General features: G+C 40.2%; 1 protein-coding gene across 1 annotated transcript in view; it reads right to left on the bottom strand.

Moving 5' to 3' along the window:
• Nucleotides 1–6826: 6826 nt before the first annotated feature.
• LOC115356997 (ADAMTS-like protein 3) overlaps nt 6827–26158 on the bottom strand; it is a 141761-nt gene continuing 122429 nt past the window's right edge. Inside the window, exons 8-15 of the mRNA XM_030048316.1 lie at nt 24212–24286; nt 20247–20404; nt 17551–17662; nt 17244–17382; nt 14783–14833; nt 12483–12693; nt 10449–10596; nt 6827–6915 (exon numbers count right to left, since the gene is read on the bottom strand). Of these exons, the coding sequence (XP_029904176.1) occupies nt 6827–6915; nt 10449–10596; nt 12483–12693; nt 14783–14833; nt 17244–17382; nt 17551–17662; nt 20247–20404; nt 24212–24286 (983 nt within the window). The remainder of the gene's footprint in view (nt 6916–10448; nt 10597–12482; nt 12694–14782; nt 14834–17243; nt 17383–17550; nt 17663–20246; nt 20405–24211; nt 24287–26158) is intronic.

Below are 26158 nucleotides of genomic sequence, written 5' to 3'. Positions count from 1 at the left end.
TAACCCGAAATAGGCGAAATCCGCGAAGTAGTCAGCTTTATTTTTTACAATTATTCTAGATGTTTTAAGGCTGTAAAACCCCTCACTACACACTTTATACACTTTTCTCAGACAGGCATTAACATTTTCTCACTTTTCTCTCTTGTTTAAACTCTCAAAGTTCAAACCTTCATAGAAAAATAAGTCCAGTATTATAGAATGAACGCATTCTGTACTGTACAGGAGACACGGCGCGGAGGAGACTGATTGACAATGGTCTACAGTCCCTTAGCCAATCAGGACGCAGAACACAATGCACTGTTAAAAAAAAAAAAAAGCATGCAAAATTGCACTAAAAAAATCTGCGAAACTGCGAGGCCGCAAAAGGTGAACCGCGTTATAGCGAGGGACAACTGTATATCAAAAAAGTTAGCTGGTTAGCTGCTTTATTATTTAGATAAGAGATGTATCGTATAGTTTGTTTCTTCTTTTTCTTTTGAGTGAATAGGAGTGCCTGTTCAAAAATATTAAATGAGCATAAAGATTCTCTATTGTTAGGACAGCAAGTCGCATGATGCTCATTTTTATTTAAAAAACAACAACAACAACAACAGATGCCTAAGAGGCAATGTCCAAACACATCAGTGCTCTAATAAAGTAAGGGCTACAAAATAAGATTGCCATGGCTATTCATTTTGGGAGCTGCTGTCTCCCTACTAAGTGAGGAATATTATGGCCAATTCCATTATATTTATCTTGAAAGCTCTACATTTGAAGTAGAACCATTCACCAGATCTCTGCTGGCTTTGTGCATCTCCACTGGTTTTAAATATTTGCTTTGTGCTTCTCTGCACATTGTAAACTGAACAGACGATTTAGCCCACCCCTCGCTGATTTCAAAACACTGATATCAAAATTTTTCTCTGTTTGTGACAGCTTGTTAGAATATATATTGCCTGAATGAATTCTCTTGTGTGTGTTCTTTGTTTTACAAATGTTTTAAAATTTTGATTTTAATCTTACTACCTCATGAAATAAAGAATAAATGAAACAGTACTGTGACTACGGAAAAGCAGATGATTTACTTGAACACTACATCACAGTGTAAACCTGGCTAAAGTACATATGCAGGAGGATGGACGTGAAATGTAGTATTGCTTACATGCAATGTGCAATTTCAATTACCAGACTGAAAACATCTGGATCAGGAGAGACAAAAATCATGGCAATCTTCCTTCCATGTTTGCTTTTTTGTTTCAGCTTTGTTATCAAAATTTAGAATAAAAGAAATGTTTACAGAGGCAGTGGTGTTCCAAAAGGTCTGTGAAAGAAGTTAAGTTTGTCAAAGCTGACGACTCCCCTTCCTCCTCTTCCCAGCCAAACCCTGCAAAGAGGTCAACCCTCCCCCAACACACACACACACACACACACACACACACACACACACACACACATACACACTCTTCGTGGATTCAACTTTATGACATTTGCTATTCCCCAAAACCTCACTCCGTGTTGTGTTTAGATTAATGTGTCCTTGTCATTAAGGCTGATCGTGTGTGTGTGTGTGTGTGCGCGCATGCATGTGTGTGTGTGTGTTTGTGCATGCAAATTTGTGCACAGAACAAGGAATTTTTCATTCAGTAGAAGCGGAGGACATCAGTCACAACTATAATAACCCAAAGAACCCTCTGATGAGTTAAAATAACCAAACTAAAGAATAAAGATTGTATTGTAGTTCTGAAAAATGATGTGGAACATTTAATGAACATTCCTATGGCTGTCATCACACAGGGTGGACTTTTTTTTTTTTTTTTTTTTTTTGATAAAACATGAGGCACACTTGTGAATGCTGCATGTAAACACAGATAAACAGAGCACACAGCAAGAAGCTCAAAATGAAATACAATCGACACAATCAGCCGAGAGGCACCAAGTCTTTTCTTCAACTGGTCAAAAATCTAAATCCAAAAAAGACTGACATGCTTTGGGAGAAGTCTTAAGTTTTAAGTGACACTAAATAAAGAACTGAAAAAATAGTTTTTTGTTTGTTTGTTTTTTCATGTGGTTTATGAAGACACATGGTGTGACGCAGCTACATTCGACACAGTTTCAACTTGACACACCAAAGGAAGCACCTCTTGGAAGAGACACAGGCTGCTGCAACAAAGACGCTGAAAACAACTGGAAAAAGGGCAAACCTGTGTTCAAAATCAGTTTTCAATGGTCCTTTATGGCAATGGTTCTTTATGTTGTGGTATTCCCCTTTCTGGTAGCATGCATAACCATTTTTTGGAAGCAGTATACATGCTGTATTCACCTGTAAGCACACATGCACATCCCGAAAAACAGCTCTTCCATACCCTAAGCATGTGGGCCTGCATGTGGCGAGGATTTGCTGGAGCCCAGTGCGTGAGAGGTGTGTGTGCAAAGTGTAGGTGTTTGTGTGTTAAGGATTTAAGGCGTGTGCACATGTGTATGAGTGTGTGAACTGTCTGAGGTGTATGTGAGCTCTGAGAGCTGATGGATCCCAGGGAGGCTATCAGAGCTGACCAAGCCGAGAGCAGCAGGCAATAATCACATGCTTATCATCAGCAGCGGAAAGAGAGGAAACAGAGCCGGATAGATTCACAGACCCCTGGATAAAGTGTGTGTGTGTGTGTGTGTGAGAGAGAGAGGGTGTGTATGAGTAAGAGAGGTGGGGGAATGAGAGGGCATATGCGCTAACAACCTTGACTCAACATGGATAAGGATTGTCTGAGTATGCATGTCCGTCTATGTGTATGCACTTGTGTGTATGCGAGCGTGTGTCTTATCATGGCCAAGATAAGAGACTGTACTTCAAACATCAGGCCACCCACACACACATACACACATGCTTTTGGTCATACAAGAGCTCTGAATGCCTTTGATGAACGAGACATTTCCAATCTGGCAACGCTGCTCCAAACAGGCAGCCCATCTCTCCCTTGACTAACATGAGTCAGCTTCCTTCACTGCTGTGTGCCTTAACTATTACAGCCACAATACTAGACATCTAATCAGTGAAAACACTCCATCTGCTATTCCCCTGACAACCGCTGAGCCACTCTGTCACACCAAACACACACGGCGCATGCAAACGCACACACTCCTGTACTCAAGTGTGTAGGGCTCTATTTTTGGGAATCGGCAGCGCACAGCACAAATTGCAGTCCGAGGCACATGGCATGAACAAACAGGGCGTGGCCATGACCTATCAAACCACCACTTTCTTTCACCTTAAAAGCAGTGTGCTCTGCACCATGACGCTCTGACTGTTTGTCTCTGAGGAGAAGAGACCAGAGCATTTCTGCCCCAACAGCTTCTCACAAAAAAAAAAAAAAAAATGCTTGGATGGGCCGATCTATGAAAGTATATATATATGTATATAAACATGTTGTCCTACATTTGCTGGCATCTAAGCAGGATATCCCCCACTCTGTGCATCAAGACATGGACTGACACTTCAATAATTCATACTGCAGCCACATGTGTACATCCACAGTCAACACAGAAAATATTTTGAGTGCCATATCGTATACTTGGTGTATACCGTTTTGCCCCACATGCAGTCACTCCCTGTTCATCACAATTAGACTTAATCGTGATTCTTTGATTAATCAGGATCCGCTTATTAAATGCAATTTGTGATGCTTGTGTGTTTTTAGTCGTAAAAGGTCAAAATTTCATAAACACTAACTAGTAATTTGAAAAATACTGAAATCAAATGAAATCACGTCCCTCCTCTTTGTACTTTGTACGAATAACTTGTACCTCAGATCAGGGCAAACTGCACTGCAGAAGGAAATGATGAACATCAGTATTAAATGGCATTGGCTTATTTGTATTTCCAATATATGCTATGCACGGCCCTGTTGGCTTTGTTCAAGGATTGCAGGTCTCCAGTTTCTACTTGTAATTGTGACATGGTTGTGTCAGTCACATGATGAAAATGTAAATAAGACTGATTTTTGACCATTAGGAAATCGATAATTGTCTCAAGAAAAACAATCCCGATCTTATGCTGAATTGATTTTACACCCCCATCCCCACAGTTCATAACAGTATAGGCATCCTCAGTATTAGTATCAGCAGAATATATTTTAATCAATAAATCAGCTAAAAAGAACCTGCAGCTGTTCTGTATATTTTTGATTAAATCCTTCATTGTCAGTTTTCATTGATAGATTTAGGGTATTTATGGAAATTATTTTGATAAAATTCAAACAGAAGCACAAAGGGGCTGGAGAAAATGTGCTTTCCAACATACAGTGCTGTGAAAAAGTATTTGCCCCCTTCCTGATTTCTTACTTTTTTGCACATGTGTCACACTTAAATGTTTCAGATCATCAAAAAAAAAAAAAAAAAATGATATTAGACAAAGATAACCCGAGTAAATATAAAATACAGTTTTTAAATGATGATTTCATTTATTAAGAGAAAAAGGCTATCAAAACATACCCGGCCCTATGTGAAAAAGTAATTGCCCCCCCAGGTAGGTTTGGATAGCTTTTTTCCCTTAATAAATGAAATCATCATTTAAAAACTGTATTTTGTATTTACTCTGGTTATCTTTGTCTAATATCAAAATCTGTTTGATGATCTGAAACATTTAAGTGTGACAAATGTGCAAAAAAATAAGAAATCAGGAAGGGGGCCAATACTTTTTCACAGCACTGTAGCTACCTAATCCATGTTCCTAGTCTATGCTCATATCACACACCTGTGTATTTTGACATAGAAATGTTTGGTTGGTATGGAAAATGCATGCAGGTTACCAGGTCTGTGGATCCTACAGTGCAACAACACTGGGGGGGACACACCTACATCATTTGGTCCGGACTTTCCGTAAAGTTTGACCCTTTTTGAACACGTCAAGTGAACTGGGGTCCAGACCAAACTTTTTCAAAAGGTTCTCCAAGAAAAGTGGTGTCAGTCTGCTTCCAAGTGCAGTACAGACTGTTTCTGGTGTGAAAGCAGTTTCAAGAAAGTCTAAAACAGAAAGGAGAGTAGTCTGGACAGTAGTCTGTACAATGAATTTCAATCATTAAGACTCATTATCAAATAGACAATTGGCTTTTTTTTTTCAGAGTTGTAAAGCTAGCAAGTGGTTTACCCTAAACCCAGGCTTTTATGAAAAGTCAGAAAGTGAAACGTTTTGATTATTTGTTGTGTAAGTGCGGTATACCTAGAGGTGAAAGTACCAGATTCAGCGATCATGATGTTTCATCAAGTTCACTTTTATTCCAACATACAGACAGCAGGCCAAGAAACCGCTACAGCTCCATGGACCGCTGTGGTTGCCCTTGTCCTTACTTCCTGAACACACAGAGCTGTTTGGAAGGGTTTGATGTTCCCATTTTCCCATTAAATTTTCTGATGACCTGACCATTCACTCGATAGATAACATTTGCATCAAGCAAGAATGAATAGAGATACTACTATAATAATGACAATAATAATTTAAACTTTTTAAAACATGGTGTTATGATCTCAAAAGACGCAGTGCCAAAAGTTCTTCCCGTTACTGAGCAGTGTTAAAGCAACCAGACCAAAGAAAAACAAAACAGCAAATCATTCTTGCATTAGGTCTGGACAATGGAAGTGGACTATTAGGTGTGAAGCGCTATATGTCAACATATAATCCACAGAAGAGGCTGGTAAGCTTTACTTCATGCAGGTATCACTTGCCAAAGCCGTGAAAACAGTCGAGCTCGTGCTTGCGCTTTTCACCGCGCACCATTGACCTTGCCTGAGCAGGCAGCCAGTGCAAATCCCTGTAATCCATGACACCACAATTGCCCTGCGCTGCTTGATCGTTACTGACACATCCCCTACTGCGCCTCTCCTCCCACTTCGGTGCAGTCAAGTTCACGGTGAGTCACCAAAAAACCAAACACATTTGAAGAAAAAAAGCTGTGTGTGTGTGACCACAAAAACAGAGCTTTCAACACATGTGCCCGATTTTTGTTTTCAGCAAAGTAAATCGGTAAGTGTCTTTGGTTGTCTGAGAAGGAAGAGGTATTTTTGCACAAAAGTGACTGAAGCTGTGTACATACAGTTTGTGCATGGGTGAGCACATGGGTTTGAATATGTGTTTGTGAGTAAGCATGAGGTTGCTTGCTTTAGTGAAAGTGCTTGTGCCTGTATGCACGTAGAAGCAAAAGAATGTGGGTGAGCAAGAGACACAAAGAGAGTCTTTCTTTTGTGTGTGTGTGTGTGTGTGTGTGTGTGTGTGTGTGTGTGTGGTGGGAACTGCTACCTGCTTTTGTGGCTGTACTCGGACTATGCGTGGAACTATTTTCTGCCCCGCCTGCTATTATTAGACGCTAGTGCTTCAGATGGAGGTGGACACAACGTCTAATAACTCTAATATTAGAACTGTCACACTGTTGTGAGTGCATCAGGAAAATGTGGTGGCAGTGAATGGTGGAGCCACACCACAGTCAGTGGACTGGACTGTGGTTCCTAATGGCTGTGACTCAGATTAGCACTTTTAGCCACGTCCTAATGCACTGTTTGTTGTTGTGTGTGTGTGTGTGTGTGTGTATGTGTGAGGTTGTTTGCTTTTGTGAGTATGTGAGAGAGGAAATTGCTTTTGCCTGTGCGTGTGAATGAAATAATGTGCTTATGTGAGTATGTGTGAAACTGAGTGTGTGTGTGTATGTGTGTATTTTGTGTGTGTGTTTGTGTGACAGAGCTGGGTTGTTTGCTTTTGTGAGGCTGCAAGAGAGGAAAGTGATATTGCCTGTGTGTGAGAGTGCATGTGTGTGCGCGTGTGTGTGTGTGTGTGTGTGTGTGTGTGTGTGTGTGTTTGAGCATGTACTCACGTGGGGTCCTCTGTAGCAGTGCGTTGTTCCTCTAGTTCGTGGGCTTGTTTTAACCAGGGCACCTTGGCCTCTATTGGCACTGACTCTGGAGCAGGGACAGAAACCCAGTTACATCCCAGTCAAACCAGTCGGAGCGCAGCAAATCACCACACTGTAATCATCACAATCACCAAAATGTGTTCAAAAACTCAAAAATGTCTTTCATGACTTTTGCCTTGGCACACTGCTGTATGACATGAAAATAACGCCCATGGTTTGGAACAAGGTGGCGTACTAACCAGGGTGGCAAATGAACTTTTTGGTCCACCTGCTACAGTGTCTACAGTTTTGATAACTACATTTCTATTTAAAATGGGTATCTTTGTGCCCACTGGGTGACTTGTGGTCCTTAAATGCTTGTGAAAGGTGTTCACAAGCATTTAAACTCAAGAAATATGACGACGATCTAGCATACCCATTTGATCTTTAAATAGATCATTATCATAATCACAAATATAGTTTTTGCAAGAAATCAGCTGAATTCGCTCAAGTTTCAAAGGGCTGATTGCTTTTAGTTTGAAGTCTGTCTCCGTGACAAATGAGCTGAACTGCCTCTTAGCGGAGACAGAAATTTGGCAAGGCAAACACTACATTGTCATGTTTTGTTCTTTTCTCCTCTCATCCTTTTACCACCTTGCACTAAATAATCTCATGTGTTTTCATTGTTTATGGTTTTCGTAGCTTCAGCAGCCTTTTCACATCACAGAACTGCACGCTATTGTACTCAACTTGCCGCCGTGTCTGGTGGACTGAAAAAAAAAAAAAAAAAAAAAAGAATCTACCTGCCACTGCAAATATTTACCCACATTTGGCAGATGATGGGTGCTCATTTGCCACCCTGGTTCCACCCTGTTCCACTGACAGGTTTTGGACTGAAGCTACCAATATTTTGTCCCCACATTGAGTCATTACATATTTGTTATCACCTTAATCTATTCTTAAATATTTTTTTATTTTTCTTAGCATAGCTAGCCTGCTGTTTGCCTCCCTTACACCCTGCCAGTTACAATGTAAAATGCCACTGCCCAAACCGTCTGAGCGTCTATGTGGGGTTAACCTGTAGGGGAGACTGGGGTAAGATGAGCCATTTTTCATATGTAGGATCACTACATCAAGGCAATCATAGTTTTGTCGCTAACTAATATATCTGCATATATTTCAGGATGTTGTGCATCTCTTCAAACAAACAGAATGAGTGTAAACATAACTGTTTCCATAATATAGCATGTCCAAAAAAAGTGGTCTCGTGGCACAACTTCCCCCGTGTATGGGGTAAGTTGAGCATAGGAGCGGGGTAAGTTGAGCCGTATCCCTACTCCCCCCCCCACCTTCCTCCCCACCTCCATCCCACCCCTCCCTCACCTTCTCCCTCCCTAAATAACAGTCACTTCTTCACATTCATGTATATTTTTATTTATTAAACACAATTCAACAGGTACAATAAACAGCTGTTTTGTAAAAAACAAAACAAAACAAAACAAAAAACATTTTAACATACCTTAAAGTGCGCTTGGGAAGAGAACATTACCAGCTGTGCTTTTGGAAAGAAAACACTAGAACACTAGTTTCTTGGTGTCCTTGCTGACAGTAAGGTCAATTATGAACATATGAACATAACACATTTGAACACTGAACCAAAATACACTTACCCCATACAATTGTTGTATGGGGTAGCGCATAGATACTCCAACTGATGTATAAAACAAATTTAAAATTTAAAAATGGTCTTAACACAATTCTCATGAAACTGATGATAAACTGAATTCACTTTCAAGAGTAAAAAAATGTTTTTTTGGGAAATAAATATCTAACCACTTTACCGATGTGGTTCTTACCTTCACAGACTCCATGACTCAATGATGCCTTCCTCCTAAATATTTGGTCAAATGATCAATGTTTTTTTACCGTTTCCTAGCAACAGGGGGTGGCTCAACTTACCCTTTGGCTCAACTTACCCCAGTCTCCCCTATGCGTTTAATGAAAGAGTAAATGCTTTTTGTTTCCTGATTACAGAGAGCCAAGGACTCTCATTTGCTGGGTTTTTGAGGAAAAAGATTTTTTATAAATTGTCAAGTCTTTCCTCCACAAAGACTGTGTTTTCCACTGCAGTGGACTGAAGTAGAAAGTGTCAAAGAAGAAATCTCGTGCATGCACAAATGAGCCAACTCTGCTACATTTCATGTTAAACTGCCTTTTAAACAAAACTAAATCTTTCATGACTCCACAACAGTCTTTACTTTGCTGCGTAACAGAACTATAGTGGACTGAAGTAGACTGACAACAAGCTAACCACAGAAAGTAATACTCCTCCAGCAGAGCCAAGCTAGCTTATGCTAGCGACTTTCATAGTGTTTTCATTGCAGCTTAAAACCTGCTCCACACCATGTCAGCAAGGAAAAATATCCCTACAAAATCCACAGATGTTAAGCAAGGTCGACCTCGAACCTAGCTGAGGCAGTTATTCTCTACCCCAGTGTGTTTCCAAATTCTTCTGGCATGGCCATGGAACCGAAAGCCTCAAATCACACAGTGGCCTATTAAATGAAGTTATAGTTTGGAGCCCTCGGTCCACTATGGACACATGGATGGTTTTGGTGTATTGCTAACATGCACATAATCCAGTAAATGCATAATCCAGTAAATACATACTTTTAACCAAAAGACTGTCTCTTCCTTTACATTACCTAAACATGACTCAGCTTTATTTTGAACATCTTGAGTTGTCACTCTGTCCGTCTATATTCCAACATCTTTATCCAAAACAGTGAAAACACTGCCAGTATGAGCTTTCATAAACCCTGTCAACCAAATATTTATGCCACAGGCCATTAAATGAAACCAAGAGCTCATTATCACAGCTAGTGGTGGCTCGAACACAGCAACCAAACTAGAGTAAGGGCTAAGTGTGTGTGTGCATGCATGTGTGTGTGTGTTAAGTCAAGTGCCTTCAGTTCTGTTATTATGATTAAAAAAAAAAACATATAACTGTCATTATACGCATCTAAAATATGTGGCATGCAAACATATGAGCTTCTTTGGGAGAGAATTACTAGCTTTAAAGATTCCAGTGGTTTAATGAGCAGGGATGCTCATTTATAGTGGAGGACAGGTCATATATTAAGGCCTCTTGATGGAAGCCGATGCAAATGAGCCTCAGCGTTTTTATGATGAAGCTGGTGACTGAGCGAGGGCATTAAGGACAGCACACACAGCCATAGCTCCTGCTCTCAGCTTGGCTGGCAAAAAGCCCTGAGTCACAACTGCACTGTTTTTTTTTTTTTTTTTTTAGCTTTCATATGCTCCCATAAACACACACATGGTAGAAGTGGGTTTGTCACTGAAAGGTTGCAGATTCAAATCTCAGGGCTGGTTGGGGAAATGTGTGCGAAAGATGTGACCCCTCCCTCGAGGTGCTCAAGCGGCCAACAGTAGAAGACTGATTGTACTAGACAGATGGAGAGCTGTATGTACGTGAAGCAGGGTGGGAAAAAAAGGCCACGAAGCTTGTTTGACTCCCCCTGGATAAATAAAAGTTAACCACACACGCATCAAGCTCTGTCTTAACCATCATCGCCTTACCTCTGGGCTTGTGACACGCAACAGGCACCAGGCAGTCTTCCTTCACATGAGGCTTGAGCGCCGGCGCACAGCCTCCGATGTGCTGCCCTCGGTGGTCGATACACAAAACCACCCGGTAACGCAGACCACGGCCACATGTCACCGTGCACTGCAGCAGGAACACACACACACACAGAGTACCTCAATGTGCTGAAAGCTTCATGCATGGGATGATGCATCAACTCTTGTCCATCTATCTATATGCACATATAAGATTTAAAAAAAAAAAAAAAAAAAAAAAAAAAAAACAGGTGCAAAACTTGCAGGGGAGGTAGGATACTGAAGGCTTATACCAGTAGCTGTCCTAGTGCTCATTTGTGTATTAAGGTAGCAAGATAAACAGAAATTTAACAAAAAAAAAAAAAAAAAAAAAAAAAGCACATTAATGGTGTAACAAGAAAGATAAGAAAATGGTCGACAAATGCATTGACAATAAAACAGCAAAACATAAAGAAAGCAAATGGGGAAACAAAAACATCTGAAAGCTTTGTATGGCTGTTTGAGGTGTTTTCTCTAAGTGGACAGAGATAAAGAAATGGGCACTACATGCATAATTGAATTCCATCAAGCAGCTGCTCTACATTAAATTCAATTTTAGCATTGGGATATAGAGGAAGATGAAGATGATTAGACAGCCTGCTGGGATATGAAAGAAAAATACCTGAAAAAAATAGTGAATCGTCTTAGGCACAGAGGAATGTTATCACAGATAGATAACATAAATGTTTTTCTTTCATGTCAGCTTTGCTCTTGTGAATTAGTGCCCACTTTATTGAATGATATGTTATTGGTATGTTAATTATGAGATGTAATGTTGGTGAAATTGTGCACACTCACTTTTAGGAGTAACTAAAAGGGTGTCAAAAAGGTCAAGCATATGACTTCAACTTGGTGAGCATCATAAGGCAAACAAATATGAGCATGAAAATACCATTACATTAGATGCCAGAAACACCACTATATTTCTTCCTTTTCCTTTAACACGTTATGATTATGTTTTATAATCCCTGAGGTGAGTTCAGGTTGCATTAGACTCCAGAGTTTGCATGTATAGTCTAAACAGACAATAGGCACTTTCTGGCAAACACACACACCTTAACCTTATCATTTCACATTTGCTCACCTGCAGGTTTACACAAGGAGAGGGTGTTTTCACAGTTACTATTTTAAACCCAGGTTGAAGAATAATGCATTTTTTTAATAAATTATATAAATTCTCAAATATAATGTCTAGGTTACTGAGAGCAGCAAAACCACAGTAACCCAGTATATCTTAGCAGTAAAGGCCTGTCCTTGACTATTTTTGCTTCCCAGATGTTTATCACTTGGTGAATTTCACTGTCAGACCAAATTGCTCTTGACATTTTAATATTTTACTTAGCCAGCTAATGCCGTTCTCTGGAGTAACTTGTTGTCATATTAACGTCAGCTATTAAGAGTTGCTCCTCTGAATGCTGCCAACATAGGGTGAGCTCAACCTTCTATGTTTTCACGCTACATTTTTCTCACACTGACCCCAAGCAGGCTTGAATTCGCCCCGGGGTGGGAGTTTCCACCATGGGGTGAAAATTAATGTGAAACTGCTTGTGCACTTACCCCTGGATTGTCCTTGGTTGGAAATGAACAGCCCTGTCCCCTAATAATAATAACATAATGTTCTAGTACCATTGAACTACATTCTCAATTATGTTTTGAGGGGAATGAATTTTGTCTCAGATTACGTTTGTTTGTAACATATCACAAGAGCATGTGTAATGTCTAAACCCTGATGTTTCTCTAACTTTAACCAAGTGATTTTAATGCCTAAACCTAATCTTTGCCTAACGGTAACCAAGTGTTTTTATATATATATATTTTATTTTTTATGTCTAAACCTTTGTAATCTGTAATGTAATGGAATTTATTTCCCCCTGAACATAACTCAGAATGCAGTTTAGTTTAGTTCATTTTTAGGAGACGGGGTTGAAATGAAAGTATGAAAGTGCCTTAACTGACCTGAGACCACTCCATGGCCACCCACTGAGGGCAGGCGAAGGCGTTGCACATTTGTCGGGTGACGGGTCGAGGGGAGTGGGTGCACTTCCACTCCTCCACCTGAGAGAACTGGCCATGTGTGTCCTCCTCCACACACACCACGCTGCGATCCTGCCAGCCGCCACCTTCGCCACAAGACACGGAGCACTGGGTCCATGGGCCCTGTTCCCAGCTGGAGACACACAGAGGCACCACTCACTGAGATGAATGGCACATCCACCTTAGTTCCATATTACAGGAGAAACAGCAGGCTAATGTGGGATCATGTACTGTATGCGTTTTTCATTCATTCATTTTTTTTTTTTTTACTTTAAATTTTTTTTCTGTTGTTATTCTGTGGTTGTACTTCTTTTTACTTCTTTCATATTTTTTTATTCATACATTTCGACTTAACACATGCTATTGTTGTTCATACATTGTGTTTAAGTACTCCCATTTGTAAATCCTTATTCATATTTTATTTTCTTGTGCTATGTCCTGCAATGCTCCAATCTCCCCATTAGCTTCATCATATCATATCTTGTGATTCAAGGAAGTTCACAAATTGCCATCAATTGAAAACAAACATCATTTTCAGATTAACAGATTGAAATAAATAAAAACAAGAAAGTATAACAGGATAATAAGAATACACTGGAGTGCGACAACAATATAAGACACTCCTGATCAAAATCTTAAGACCAGTTGAGAACAATCCGACCGCGTTCAAAGACAGAAAGCTTTTTTGCCTTTGCCATCAGGAGGTCATGACAGTGTGGATACCTGACAGAAAATGACACTGAACACACATTTTTGCCAAGATCTGGGCTTTTAAAGGCAGTGGTCTTAAACTTTTGATCAGCTGATGAACAGCCTATTTCAGTTTAATGGTTGTTTGCAATAAATTGCTTACTCAATTTTTTTTTATTTTTTTTTTGTCACACTCCCATTTCTTCTTTTTGCATTTTGAAGCTCTACTTTGAACCTTTTTAAGATCCAACAGTGCAAAATGTAAATTCTTGTAATTTCTCAACTGGTCTTAAGATTTTGATCAGGAGTGTAATTAATTGAAAGAGATGTCATAAGAAAATAAGTCAGATGATAGTGATCCTGCTTAAATACAGTAGATAGCCAGTCAAGGCAATTATAGAGGCAGTAGTCCAACAACTACGGATGTGTCTCACACAATGCCATGAATAGCAGAAATTGTATACAATTAAAGGTAATGTGAGATTTTGACAGGCCTGTGTGGCATGTCAATGGAGATTAAAGTCAAGAGAGCCTTGTGGGAAAAAGATTTGCACTTTCCGACTTTTGCACGTCACTTAACAATCTCTCAGCATCGATTCCAGACACTTTCTATTGAACGTATCCTGGTGTGCAGCAGCGTGCAACACTGTGACACAGCCAAGTATGTCTAATGGAAATGATGGGTTATTATAGCTTTATCCTTATGACAGAGTGTGGGGCAGTCGCCACCGATCACACCCAATGAGACTGCTGTACCAGGGGCTGAGATCAGAGTGTGAATGGAGCTGAACACACTACATCTACGGAGAGAGGCAGTGGCAATCGCTTTGGACGGAGCTGTAAAAAAGTCAGATGCAAATCTTGAGCTCCCTCTCTCTCCCTCTCTCTCCCTCTCACTGATGCATGGATGAAGTCAGACTAAACAGGAGGGAGGCCTTAAGTTGAGTGATGGGTAGTGGTTTGGCCAGGAAGATATTTCGTGTGGTAGAGCACTAAGCAGTTGCATTAAAGTCAGTTGTTTTTTTTGTTTGTTTTGTTTTTTTTTTGTTTTTTCCCCCTTAAAAACTTCTGCATACATATTAAATAAATATTTTTATTTTGTAATATCTTTATATCATAATTGCACTTTTCTTTTATTTCCTGCTTCAGTGCTGTCAAAAACTGCAACCAGTGATGTCACTGCAGATTTTTTAACAGCTCCCCCTCTATCCCTCTGATAATATAAAACTTGAAATTTCGCAACGTTCAAAGTGACAGAGCGGCAACATGATATGGTTGAGAAAATCGCCTTTTTGCCAAGACACCAGAGTTGTGTCCTGGTGGCTGAATTCATTATTAGAATCCAGAATTTGTGTTACTTCACCAACTACACTGAGTGTGAAATGAGCTTCACTCACCTTTGTCCCTGCCCAGGCCACTTTTGAACTTGCAGCACTATGTCCTACCCAACATCCCGATTCAGCTGGAAATATGTTCAATTATAGAAGCAAGACACCACAGAAATGCTGCTTCTTATGATAAGAGTTACTCACCGGGGCAGGGGCTGGAAGTGATCATAGGGCATCACCTCTTTGAATCCATCACTGAGAGAGACAAAGTATCACAACACTGTAAATCCACAAGACAACACAACATCCTTGGAGCACACATAGAGGCAGTAAGGATCTTAGGTGGTATTTACCAAAGGTTTATCCTTTCCAATTATAATGAATAAAACAATAAAGAGAAAATGGTTTGCACTCACAATTCAGCATTTCTAGCCTCAGAGAAGTGCTGACATGTGTTAAGATGATCAGCAATCCCAGTTGTTGTTGGTTTTTTTTTTTTTTTGGTTTTTTTTTCTGCCCCTACCTGGATGGAGCCAAAACTCAATTCTCTCCAGCAAAGTCCAACAAAACCTGACGAGTAACAGACTTGAAGAGTGCAAAACTTCTATGAATTTTTGATGACAGATTTTTCAACAGTTTTAAACCAGTTTTGAGGCTGATCCAAACCCTAACTCCTAACCCCAAACCAATCACGATCTGTCAGGTCCCATTAGGCTCTAGCATATTCTGAGGTTTAGTAGACACTGAGCCCGTAGCGACTCACACATTGCAAGTCACTCTGGATAAAAGCGTCAAATGACTGAAATGGAAATGGAAATATTTGTCAAGCTCTAAAATATTGTAGTCACATTACTAAAAGTTTTGTATAGACTTGGGCTGTTCCGATCCTTCATCTCTTTTCATGCACTCTCATCTCAATACACATGCTCTCTAGAGGTGATGTCAATGTGGAAGGCCAGTTTTCAGAACATACAGTACAGGCCAAAAGTTTGGACACACCTTCTCATTCAATGCGTTTTCTTTATTTTCATGACTATTTACATTGTAGATTCTAACTGAAGGAATCAAAACTATGAATGGACACATGTGGAGTTATGTACTTAACAAAAAAAGGTGAAATAACTGAAAACATGTTTTATATTCTAGTTTCTTCAAAATAGCCATCCTTTGCTCTGATTACTGCTTTGCACACTCTTGGCATTCTCTCGATGAGCTTCAAGAGGTAGTCACCTGAAATGGTTTTCACTTCACAGGTGTGCCTTATCAGGGTTAATTAGTGGAATTTCTTGCTTTATCAATGGGGTTGGGACCATCAGTTGTGTTGTGCAGAAGTCAGGTTACTACACAGCCGACAGCCCTACTGGACAACTGTTAAAATTCATATTATGGCAAGAACCAATCAGCTAACTAAAGAAAAACGAGTGGCCATCATTACTTTAAGAAATGAAGGTCAGTCAGTCCGGAAAATTGCAAAAACTTTAAATGTGTCCCCAAGTGGAGTCGCAAAAACCATCAAGCGCTACAACGAAACAGGCACACATGAGGACCGACCCAGGAAAGGAAGACCAAGAGTCACCTCTGCTTCTGGGGACAAGTTCATCCGAGTCACCAGCCTCAGAAATCGCAAGTTAACAGCAGCTCAGATCAGAGACCAGATAAATGCCACACAGAGTTCTAGCAGCAGACCCATCTCTAGAACAACTGTTAAGAGGAGACTGCACGAATCAGGCCTTCATGGTCAAATAGCTGCTAGGAAACCACTGCTAAGGAGAGGCAACAAGCAGAAGAGATTTGTTTGGGCCAAGAAACACAAGGAATGGACCTTAGACCAGTGGAAATCTGTGCTTTGGTCTGATGAGTCCAAATCTGAGATCTTTGGTTCCAACCGCCGTGTCTTTGTGAGACGCAGAAAAGGTGAACGGATGGATTCCACATGCCTGGTTCCCACTGTGAAGCATGGAGGAGGAGGTGTGATAGTGTGGGGGTGTTTTGCTGGTGACACTGTCACTGACACTGTCACGACATGCCATCCCATCCGGTTTGTGTTTAGTTGGACCATCATTTATTTTTCAACAGGACAATGACCCCAAACACACCTCCAGGCTGTGTAAGGGCTATTTGACCAAGAAGGAGAGTGATGGAGTGCTGCAGCAGATGACCTGGCCTCCACAGTCACCGGACCTGAACCCAATCCAGATGGTTTGGGGTGAGCTGGACCGCAGAGTGAAGGCAAAGGGGCCAACAAGTGCTAAACACCTCTGGGAACTCCTTCAAGACTGTTGGAAAACCATTTCAGGTGACTACCTCTTGAAGCTCATCGAGAGAATGCCAAGAGTGTGCAAAGCAGTAATCAGAGCAAAGGGTGGCTATTTTGAAGAAACTAGAATATAAAACATGTTTTCAGTTATTTCACCTTTTTTTGTTAAGTACATAACTCCACGTGTCCATTCATAGTTTTGATTCCTTCAGTTAGAATCTACAATGTAAATAGTCATGAAAATAAAGAAAACGCATTGAATGAGAAGGTGTGTCCAAACTTTTGGCCTGTACTGTACATGATGACACTATTAAACATTTTGAAAATTCCACACAGTGGTATCAAAGTATCACTGAAATTTTGCTTGTTGTGCCAGCACTCTAAAATACAACCTGTAATGATCCATACCTCTCTAGGCAAGGGTCCATGTTGCACTCCTTGAGTTTGGGTGTGGGTTTGGTATTTTCGGGGTAGCTGTTACAGTGGTGCTCTGGCAGAGTCTGGTTGGATCGGATGTCTGTGCACTCTGCAGAGTTCAGCTGGTAGCCTGAGAAAGGAGGCGAGACACATGTTTCTTCACACTTTGGAAGCTGCGCAGCAGATGTAGATAGACAAAGCTGGATATGCTGAGGCAAAGGATCAGCAAAACCACAACTAAGTGTTCAGCATCCTGTTTACTGTTACTGTCTTATGATTGATGGGAGAGGAGCCTCACCTCCTCCACAGGTGACAGAGCAGGGGAAGAAGTCAGTCTCTCTCCACTGGTATCGGATTGGCTGGTAGAAGAGAAACTGGACCACTGTGTCCCTGGATCCTCCATACTTCATCTGGACAACATGGAGAGGGAGACGAGAGCAGAGTAATGTCGGGTAGAGTAGAAACTTGAGGTGTGGGGAGGGGGGTTTGGTTCCCAAAGAGAGTACGAGCTGAGAACTGAGCACTGAGCAACAAATCTAAACACTTGTAATCTTTCAGTCATTTGGTATTCACTGGATTTCTTTCAAAAGATTATATATTTAAAGTTAATTTATAAGACAGTTACCACAAAATCACCACAACATTTGTAAGGAACAAGCAAACAAAACCTGAAGAAAAGAAAGAAAGAAAGAACGAAAGAAAGAAAGAAAGAAAGAAAGAAAGAAAGAAAGAAAGAAGGAAATAGCAAGAAAGTTACCATGAAAATGCCACAAAATTATTGAAAGGACATTGTTCCCCAAAAAAAGAAAATTAGAAAAAAATTAGCAATCTGATTATCATAAAATTAGCACACAACAAAACAGCCATTCTGGACTTTGAGACAGTAAATACCTTACTTATCTCCTCTTTGAATACATGACTGACATTGTAAATGAACAGGAAGCCAAGCAGAGAATTGAAACGATCCATCAGTCATCCGTTTTTTCTCAACTTGTCAACATCCAGTTGTTTTATCACCAAGCTGTGTCTGCAGGTGGGCTAAACTTTAAGCAAGCGCTGGCAGAGATTACCTCTGTAATTCAATTCAAAACAATGAGCATCGAACTTTGGCATCTGATACTGACAAGCCTATTGTGAATGCAACATTAAAACAAACATCATTCTTTTCTGAAGATCTGCCAGCATATTATGTCATCTCCTCTTGTCAACACTAGCTTAGCATAAAGACTTGAAGTCTATGGGAGTTGTTAGCCTGGCTCTGTTACAGTGAAAAGATAAACCTTACAGCAGCTCCAAAGCTTTCTTATTTACACAGTGGATCATGTGGATTTGAAATACATATCTTGCATGATGTCATCAGACTCGTTTGAGGAGAAGTTAGATGGTGGAACCATAACCCCTGAACACATTTATCCTTCCATCTATCCCAGTGATCAGCACACTGCTGAAGGTAGAGGAAGATCCACCTCAAATTAACTTCCCCTAAAACTCTTTTTTTTTTTTTTTTTAATTCTAAGAAGTGTATTTTAAATCCACATGATCCACTCTGTAAATAAGACAGCCTCAGAGCTTCTGTAAGTTTTTTTTTTTTTTTCTTTTTTTTTACTTTGACAGAGCCAGGCTAACAACCCCATAGACTTCAAGTCTTTATGCTAAGCTAACAGGAAATGCTACCCATAGGAACTGAACCACTGGACGTACGGAGGAGAAAATGGTGTCCAACATCTTGTCTCAGTCTGGGGAAGTTGGAAAAGGGGGATTTTGCCCAAAATGTCAGAGTGTTCCTTTAATGCAGCTTTTACCTGGGTGACTATAACCATCATCATTCCAAATATTGGACACATAGGAGAAGAAACAAGAGGAGAAAATAAGAAAAAAGAGTGGAAGTGTTAACTTCATAAGTGGCTACAAACCACATTTTCTATCTGGTTAAACTGATCCAAATGAAAACATCCTGTAATAGTCACAGCATGGACAATAGAACAGCACCAAATGCAAAATTCTGCCCTCCATCACACATAAAATAACCACAAACTGCTATTACAAGGCTACTGCACAACTACACAAATGAGAAACTCCCTAATCACAGTGGCAGCTGTGATGTGACGGCTAATTTACAACATTTTTAAGCTTTTTGATCTCTGTGCATAGACAAGCCTTATTTAAAATGCACCCAGAAGGAAAGCCTTATTGAAATGCACCCAGTGTATCCACTTGAGACTTGTAATCAACACTAGAGAACTCTGAAGCCATAGAGGATGGACTGAACAGATACTAGGAGACTGGCTCTGGTGCCAGTGCAAACTAGACCAATCCTTTTCATCCACACATCAGACAAAACTGTGTATGCAATCAAGAATTTGGATCACATTCCAACCTCATGGAATCTTAATCAAATGACTAATTACATTACTAATACTTAACCCGGAAAGAACATATAAGATAGAAGCCACTATTGTTTTCAGAGTTAAACTTGTCTGATGTGGATAAGGTTGAACTGCACACAGTTCAATAGGCTGGCATCCAGATCCTGCAGGGTGTTACATGATGTCATAGAGATTGCCATGATGCAATGCCATGCACTGCTCTGTTCTGCCTATGAGACCGGTGCAGCCATGATGGTGAAGTCATTGTACAAAGCTTATTTCTACATCTTGGCGAGACAGTCATCTGAAATTATATTTGTAGAGTGCCTGTTTTGCTAGAGTGCTCATCTTTATTATAACTGCAACATGAAAGGGGTTGTGAAACAATGCAGTTGTTACAAATAGGCTGATTTTTGTCAGATTTAATAGGCCTCTCCAACAATAATACAAACAGTGCCTCTGGCAATTACTTTCAGGCAACTATCTCATGAAATTTCATAGTCTTGCTAAATATTGTGCAACAGCGTATGATTTATTTAAGTTGTATCTGTAATAAAATATGTAAGTCAAAACCCAAGGCTATATATAAGGCTATAAATCTGTGGCTGGCCTTCTTCCTTTGTCTCACCTTGATGATATAATCAGCGCTGAGTGGTCCATGTGTCCTCAATGTCTGCCTATCCGTCCCTCTCTGGAAGTCCAGGGAGGTGTTTCCTATTACATATGAGCCTGTAGAAACCAGACCAGTCTCCTCCCTCCTCCCCTGAAGGGAAACAGCCTCGATGACTGAGGGAGAGAGAGAGAGAAAGATAGACATCCATTCATGTAACTGTGAATAGTAACTCTATGAATGTGTGGTGAGAATGTTTTGAAGAACTATTCCACACTGAGATGAGATGAAGTGAGACAAGATATGAGATGAAGTGAGCTGAAACAAGATGAGACTAGATTAGATTAACCGAGATTAAATTAGATGAGATGAAGTGAAATGGAAACAAATGAGATGAGATGAAGCAAAAGTAGATTAGATGAGATGAAGCCAGATGAAACAAGATTAGATGAGATGAAGTGAGATTAGATTATATGATATGAGATTAAGAGAGATAAAATGAGATGAGATGAGGCAAGATTAGCTGAGGTAAAATGAAGCCAACTGTGACAAAATGAGATGAAGTGAGATGAGATGTGATTTAGCAAAATGAGATGAGGTGAAGTGAGATGTGATGAGAAGCACGATGGAATGTTAGATTAGATGAGATGAAGAAAGATGAAGCTAGATGAGATGAGATGTGGCGAGATGAGATTAGATAATATAATTAAGTGAAATGAGATGAAGTGAGATGAGATGAGATTAAGCAAGATGAGATGAGGTGAAGCCAAATGAAACAGTATGAGGTGAGATGGAGTGAATTGAAGCTAGATGAAATGAGATGAGATTAGATGAGATGAAGTGAGATGAACCTAGATGAGATGAAGGAAGATTAGATTCAATGAGATGAAGCCTGATGAAACAAGATATGATGAGGTGAAGTGAGATGAGATGAAGCAAGATGAGCTCAGATGAGATGTATCCAGTTGAAAGCAGATGAAATGAGATGAGATGAGATGAGATGAGATGAAGCAAAATGAGATTAAACAAGATGAGATGAAGTGAGATGGCGGGGGATACGGCAAAAGGCAAAGAGCAGGATTTAGAGAGCAATATAATGAAAGTGAAGAGTACAGGCAGTGCCCTTAGTTTGCTACCAAGAATTTACAGAAACAGGGGAGTTTGCGATTCCCTGCTTCACTTCAAGGTTACGTGCGCAGATTGGACAAAGGCAAATTTGCAAGTTTACCTTGTTAATGTTAATGCATTTTAGACTCACAGTTGGGAGTAACATGAATAGCATGTGGCCACATAAAAAGGAAACTGTGCAACCACAGCAAGCTGTGGAAAAGTGCATCCGAATTGTGTTGGGTACTGTATATGTACGGAGATCTACAGGAAAGCTGTGATTATCTGTACAGATATACAGAGGAGCCCCAAGCAGTTCAGTGTAACTCCTCGATGCTCTTGTAGTTGGCTGCGGCCAGCCTGATGTGGCCAGAGGCACTGTAAAACTGGATGGGAGACAGCATGAGGGAGCACCTGAAGCTCTTCATGGTACACCTTGCAGGGAGAAACAACAGGAGCTCTGTGGTTGCATCAGCTCATCATATCATATTTGGAAGGCATTTTCCAAGATTGAGCTCAGTTTGTACCTCGCTGTTTTCTCCACTAACTCCAGGGTGTCCAGGCTCAGCCAAACCACACAGCTAGTCTTCTTGAACAGTTTGTTGAACCTGCTGCCTTCCCCTACCTTGATTCTACCTTTCAGCACAGAAAGACAATAATAACAAGCAGTGTGCTGGCCACAAACCAGTAGAAAATTTAAAGTAGTCTTTTACACACACTCAAAACTTGAGCCCCCCTCAAGAACAACCTATGCTGTCCTTTCTTGAAGCATGAGTCTATTTTGTCAGTCCAGTCCAGTTTGTTGATAATATACACACCCAAGAACACTGGGGACCCCCAAAAACTCAGGGTCCCCTTAACATCCGATTCCTGGATGGTGCCAGTTTCATGGCTTCTTGCTCCTTAGGAAATTCACTACAAGCTCCTTTGTCTTGCTGACGCTGAACTGCCGATGACTGCCCTTACACCACCCAACAAATTGCTTGGCCAGATGCCTGTGGTCATCCTGAATCCTCCTTCTGGATGTTTGCCAACACAGGGGATTGGACAGAGCCTTTGGAGGGGGTGTGACCTTTGAATCTGAATTCAGACGTGTAAAGAATGGACCAAAAAGAAGATGGTACAGTTCCCAAGGGTGCCCCTATATTAATGTCTAACATGCTGCTCTGGGGGGGGAATGAACTGTGGCCAACCACTGAGGTAATAGGATGACAATGAGATCATACTACAGGAGGTTAACAATTAAAATAATGCAGGAGGATGACTGCATGACTTCTGATGACACCAGTTGATGTCTTTGTTAAGTGTCTGAGACATAATGACTGAGTTGGCATGTGGCAAAACAAACATTGCACAGATAGAGATATCCTTCATGCAAAGGATAATTATGTTCAGATGGTGCAAGGCAAAGTATCAGCCTTTGCTCATGTCGCATTGCTCTTTACACTTCATCTTTCTCCCTTTGTTCTTCCCTCCCTTTATAATGAATAATCTCCAAATTGCTTGCCAAACATTATTTTTCATTCCACAAAAACTAAAGATGGAAAATTTCAAACAAACACCAATTATGTCCAACAAACCAGTTCCATGTATTTTCACCCTCAATTACAACCTTTCTTCCAAAGCTTTCACAACTTGAAACAATTAACCATCCTGTAGCCTTTGCAATATCATGAAAAGAAGCTATTTGTAATCAAAATAGCCCCTCTGAGGAGGTCCTGTGTTACCAATGGTGAATATATGATTAGGCTTCTGATAATATTTAGTTTTAGAGGAGTTCATGAACCTGGGGGTGGGTTAACAGAGCTGTAAATGTGTGTTTGGTTTCCTTTCTTTTACTGTGGTCTCTCTCTCTCTTTTTAGCTTCTCTTTCTAGTGTTCCCCATCCACCAAACTGATCTCCTGATAGTTGATGAATGATCTGTTAAAGTAATTTTGAGGTCACTCCAACCCCACCATTCTGAAACATCTGACAAAGCACATATCCTCTAAAGCCTACAGCTCTTCGAGGTCTTATGTTGTCGGAACTTGAGTGTATTACCAGGGTAAAGCTTATGGACATATGCTGGGTTTATCTGGGTTCATTGTGGACTCTCACAGTGGAAACCAGCCTCTCAATTGGCAAAAGAATAGAAAATCCCAAATCACACAAACACTCAAAAATAGTGTGAAATGTAACAACAAGCTGGAATATTTTACTTATTTCTTATTCAGATGAATGGGTTCAAAGCAAATTTATTTATATATATATATATGCTCAATATTTAGTGTGTCATCACAGTTAAAGAGTTCATTAGCATTCTGTAGTTTTCCGTTCATGCTTGGATGGCAAAATGCATCCTAGACGCTAATCGAGAATATCCCTCTCTCTCTCAATTCACTTAATTCAATTCAGTGTCTTTACTGGCATGGCTACTCATCACACTTTATATTGCCAAAGCAGTATATAGAATGTAAATCAACAGTTTATATGTAGAAACCACAGTGTGATGATTATCTGCTCCCAAAACAGTGGTTTAGTATCAGTCTCTCTTTTTTCCTCTCTATCTCTAGCCCCTTACACTCTCTCACACACACATTTCCAGGACAGCCTTGTTGAAATGTGTGTGAGTGTGTGTGTGTGTGTGCATGTGTGTGTCTCTATCTCTGTTTCAAGTCTATAAGGCAGAATCAGAAAGAATAAATACTGCATTCATAAATCACTGCACTCAGCAACTGCCACAGCAGCCTAGACTGAGACACAGGGATAACACAGACTGTAAATGTTCAAGCATGGAGAGGATATTTGTTTGTCCGTGTGTGTGCATAAGTGTGTGTGTAAGTAAGAGACAGTGTACATATGAACTGATACGTTTCTCTCTCCCTATAGTACTCACCCATCATGTCAGGGCCTTTGGCATTGACTCGGAGAAAGCGGCTCCCAACCGGCACCTCTAACACTGTCTTCAAAGCTGCAAATACAAACAACAAGGTTGGACAGGTTTGTTTTCAGCATACCGTACTGCACATGAGTCATATTTTCACATAAAATCCTGCTTAGTGTTGCTTCAAGACCAAAAATGAACAGAATATAAAGTTAACCAGAAAATCTTTTTCAACTGCTGCAAGGGCATTATCTTTCACAACCTCAATTACCCTTCAAAAGACCCTTCAAAACGATGTTTGAGCCTATAAGCAGACAAATTATGTCAAGCAAGCCGACTACTCCAGTGGATCAACACTGATTTCTTTCAAAACTATTTGAAAACTGATGTTTTTTTAGTAGCTGTAACAGATCACCACTACCTTCCTTTGCACTACATTTACCCATGACCCTGAAAAACATAAAAAGCCATTAGGCATCTGCACAAACAACAAAAAATGTACAATTCCTAAAGAATTTGTGCAGAGCTGAAGCTCTCAAAATAATTACATCCAATCAAAGTCTGAAATCACAGCAGTTGGATTCGTGTTTGGATTTGTTTTTATTCATGTACTGTAGCTGGCAGATTGGTGCTCCATAGCAAATGCTATTTGTGTTGTTCATGCAATCATTTGGTCTTATCATAACCGACAATTTAACAAACAGTGAGTGAGTAATGATTCCACTAGGTGCTTATTTTGACCTTGAATCTCTTGTCTGCACAATGAATTGTGTGAAATGAGATGGCGAAAAGCAAAACTGTCAAAAACAAGTCACTCTGAGGAACAGATTAAAGTCCTGAGAGATGTCTGGGGACGGAAAGCCTAAGGTAGTAATGCATTATGCATAGTGTAAGCCTTGGAGAGCTAACTATTAAAACAAAAGGAGGGGAACATGATATACTCCAAGTTTGACTATGCTGATGTGGAAAAAAAGACAATCAAGACATCAAACATTACCATCTGATTCCTTTCAGAACACAAAGGGCAACACCTCCTCCTACATGTCACCATCTGTTTAATGTTTGCTGGGTTTCAGCAAGAAGGAAAACTATGCTTATGTGGTGTTATGATATAATAATAATGATAGTAAAGATAATATTATCATCATCATCATGTTAAACACACTCGCATAGTTGTGTCTACTGTCATGTCAAATCAACACTCCAGTATCATGATAGTATTGAATCAGGAGATATGCATATCGTCATTGTCAAGCATATCATAAATTTGACCGCAAATGAATACTGACCCTGGTGCCAGACCCTGGAAAAATCCCTATCGGTTGATCTGTAATGTGTTGTGAAACATCAGTGGGCCTCACTAACTAGTCCTTCATGAGACTCTCTAAGCTCATACACGCAATGCACATAAATGGCACATACTGTAGCTCAGCTATTCAAAGTATTTACTGCTGTGGAAGAATTGCTGTTTTTTTCTTTGAGCTTGCAAAACATTGCCTGTTCAAATCCTAACTTATCACGTTATAAGTGTTTCTCTGTGCGGCGTAGGGGGAGGTATGGTAACGAGGCGAGACCTTTATAGACAAGTGGAGTGTTAATGCTATTTTCCACACTTTAAGAAAGTTACTTTTCCTTCTGGCAACAAACGGGCGCTTGGTTCAAACAATTAAGCTACTCTGGCTGCCAGCCAGTTGTCTTTGCCCCCTAACATAATAAGGCTTGGAAACCAAATCTGCAAGTCTCTAAATTTATAGGAGCAATGAAATAAATTCAGCTCTAGCCATTTGCAATTTTTTCGATATTCTCCAACAGAGAGTAAATGTAAAACCGTGCATTTAAAAAAAAAAAAAAAAAAAAAGTGACCTTCAAAATAAATAGGAAAATGAAACACAGATAAACAGTAATGAGCTCATTTTATACAAGTCTGCTGGACCAGTGAAATGGGGCTTTAGGGAATAC

The sequence above is a fragment of the Myripristis murdjan genome, chromosome 3 (genome assembly GCF_902150065.1).
Source record: "Myripristis murdjan chromosome 3, fMyrMur1.1, whole genome shotgun sequence".
Taxonomy (NCBI): Eukaryota; Metazoa; Chordata; class Actinopteri; order Holocentriformes; family Holocentridae; genus Myripristis; species Myripristis murdjan.
Note: the sequence above shows the minus strand (reverse complement) of the source record. Positions and strands in the feature narration are given on the sequence as shown.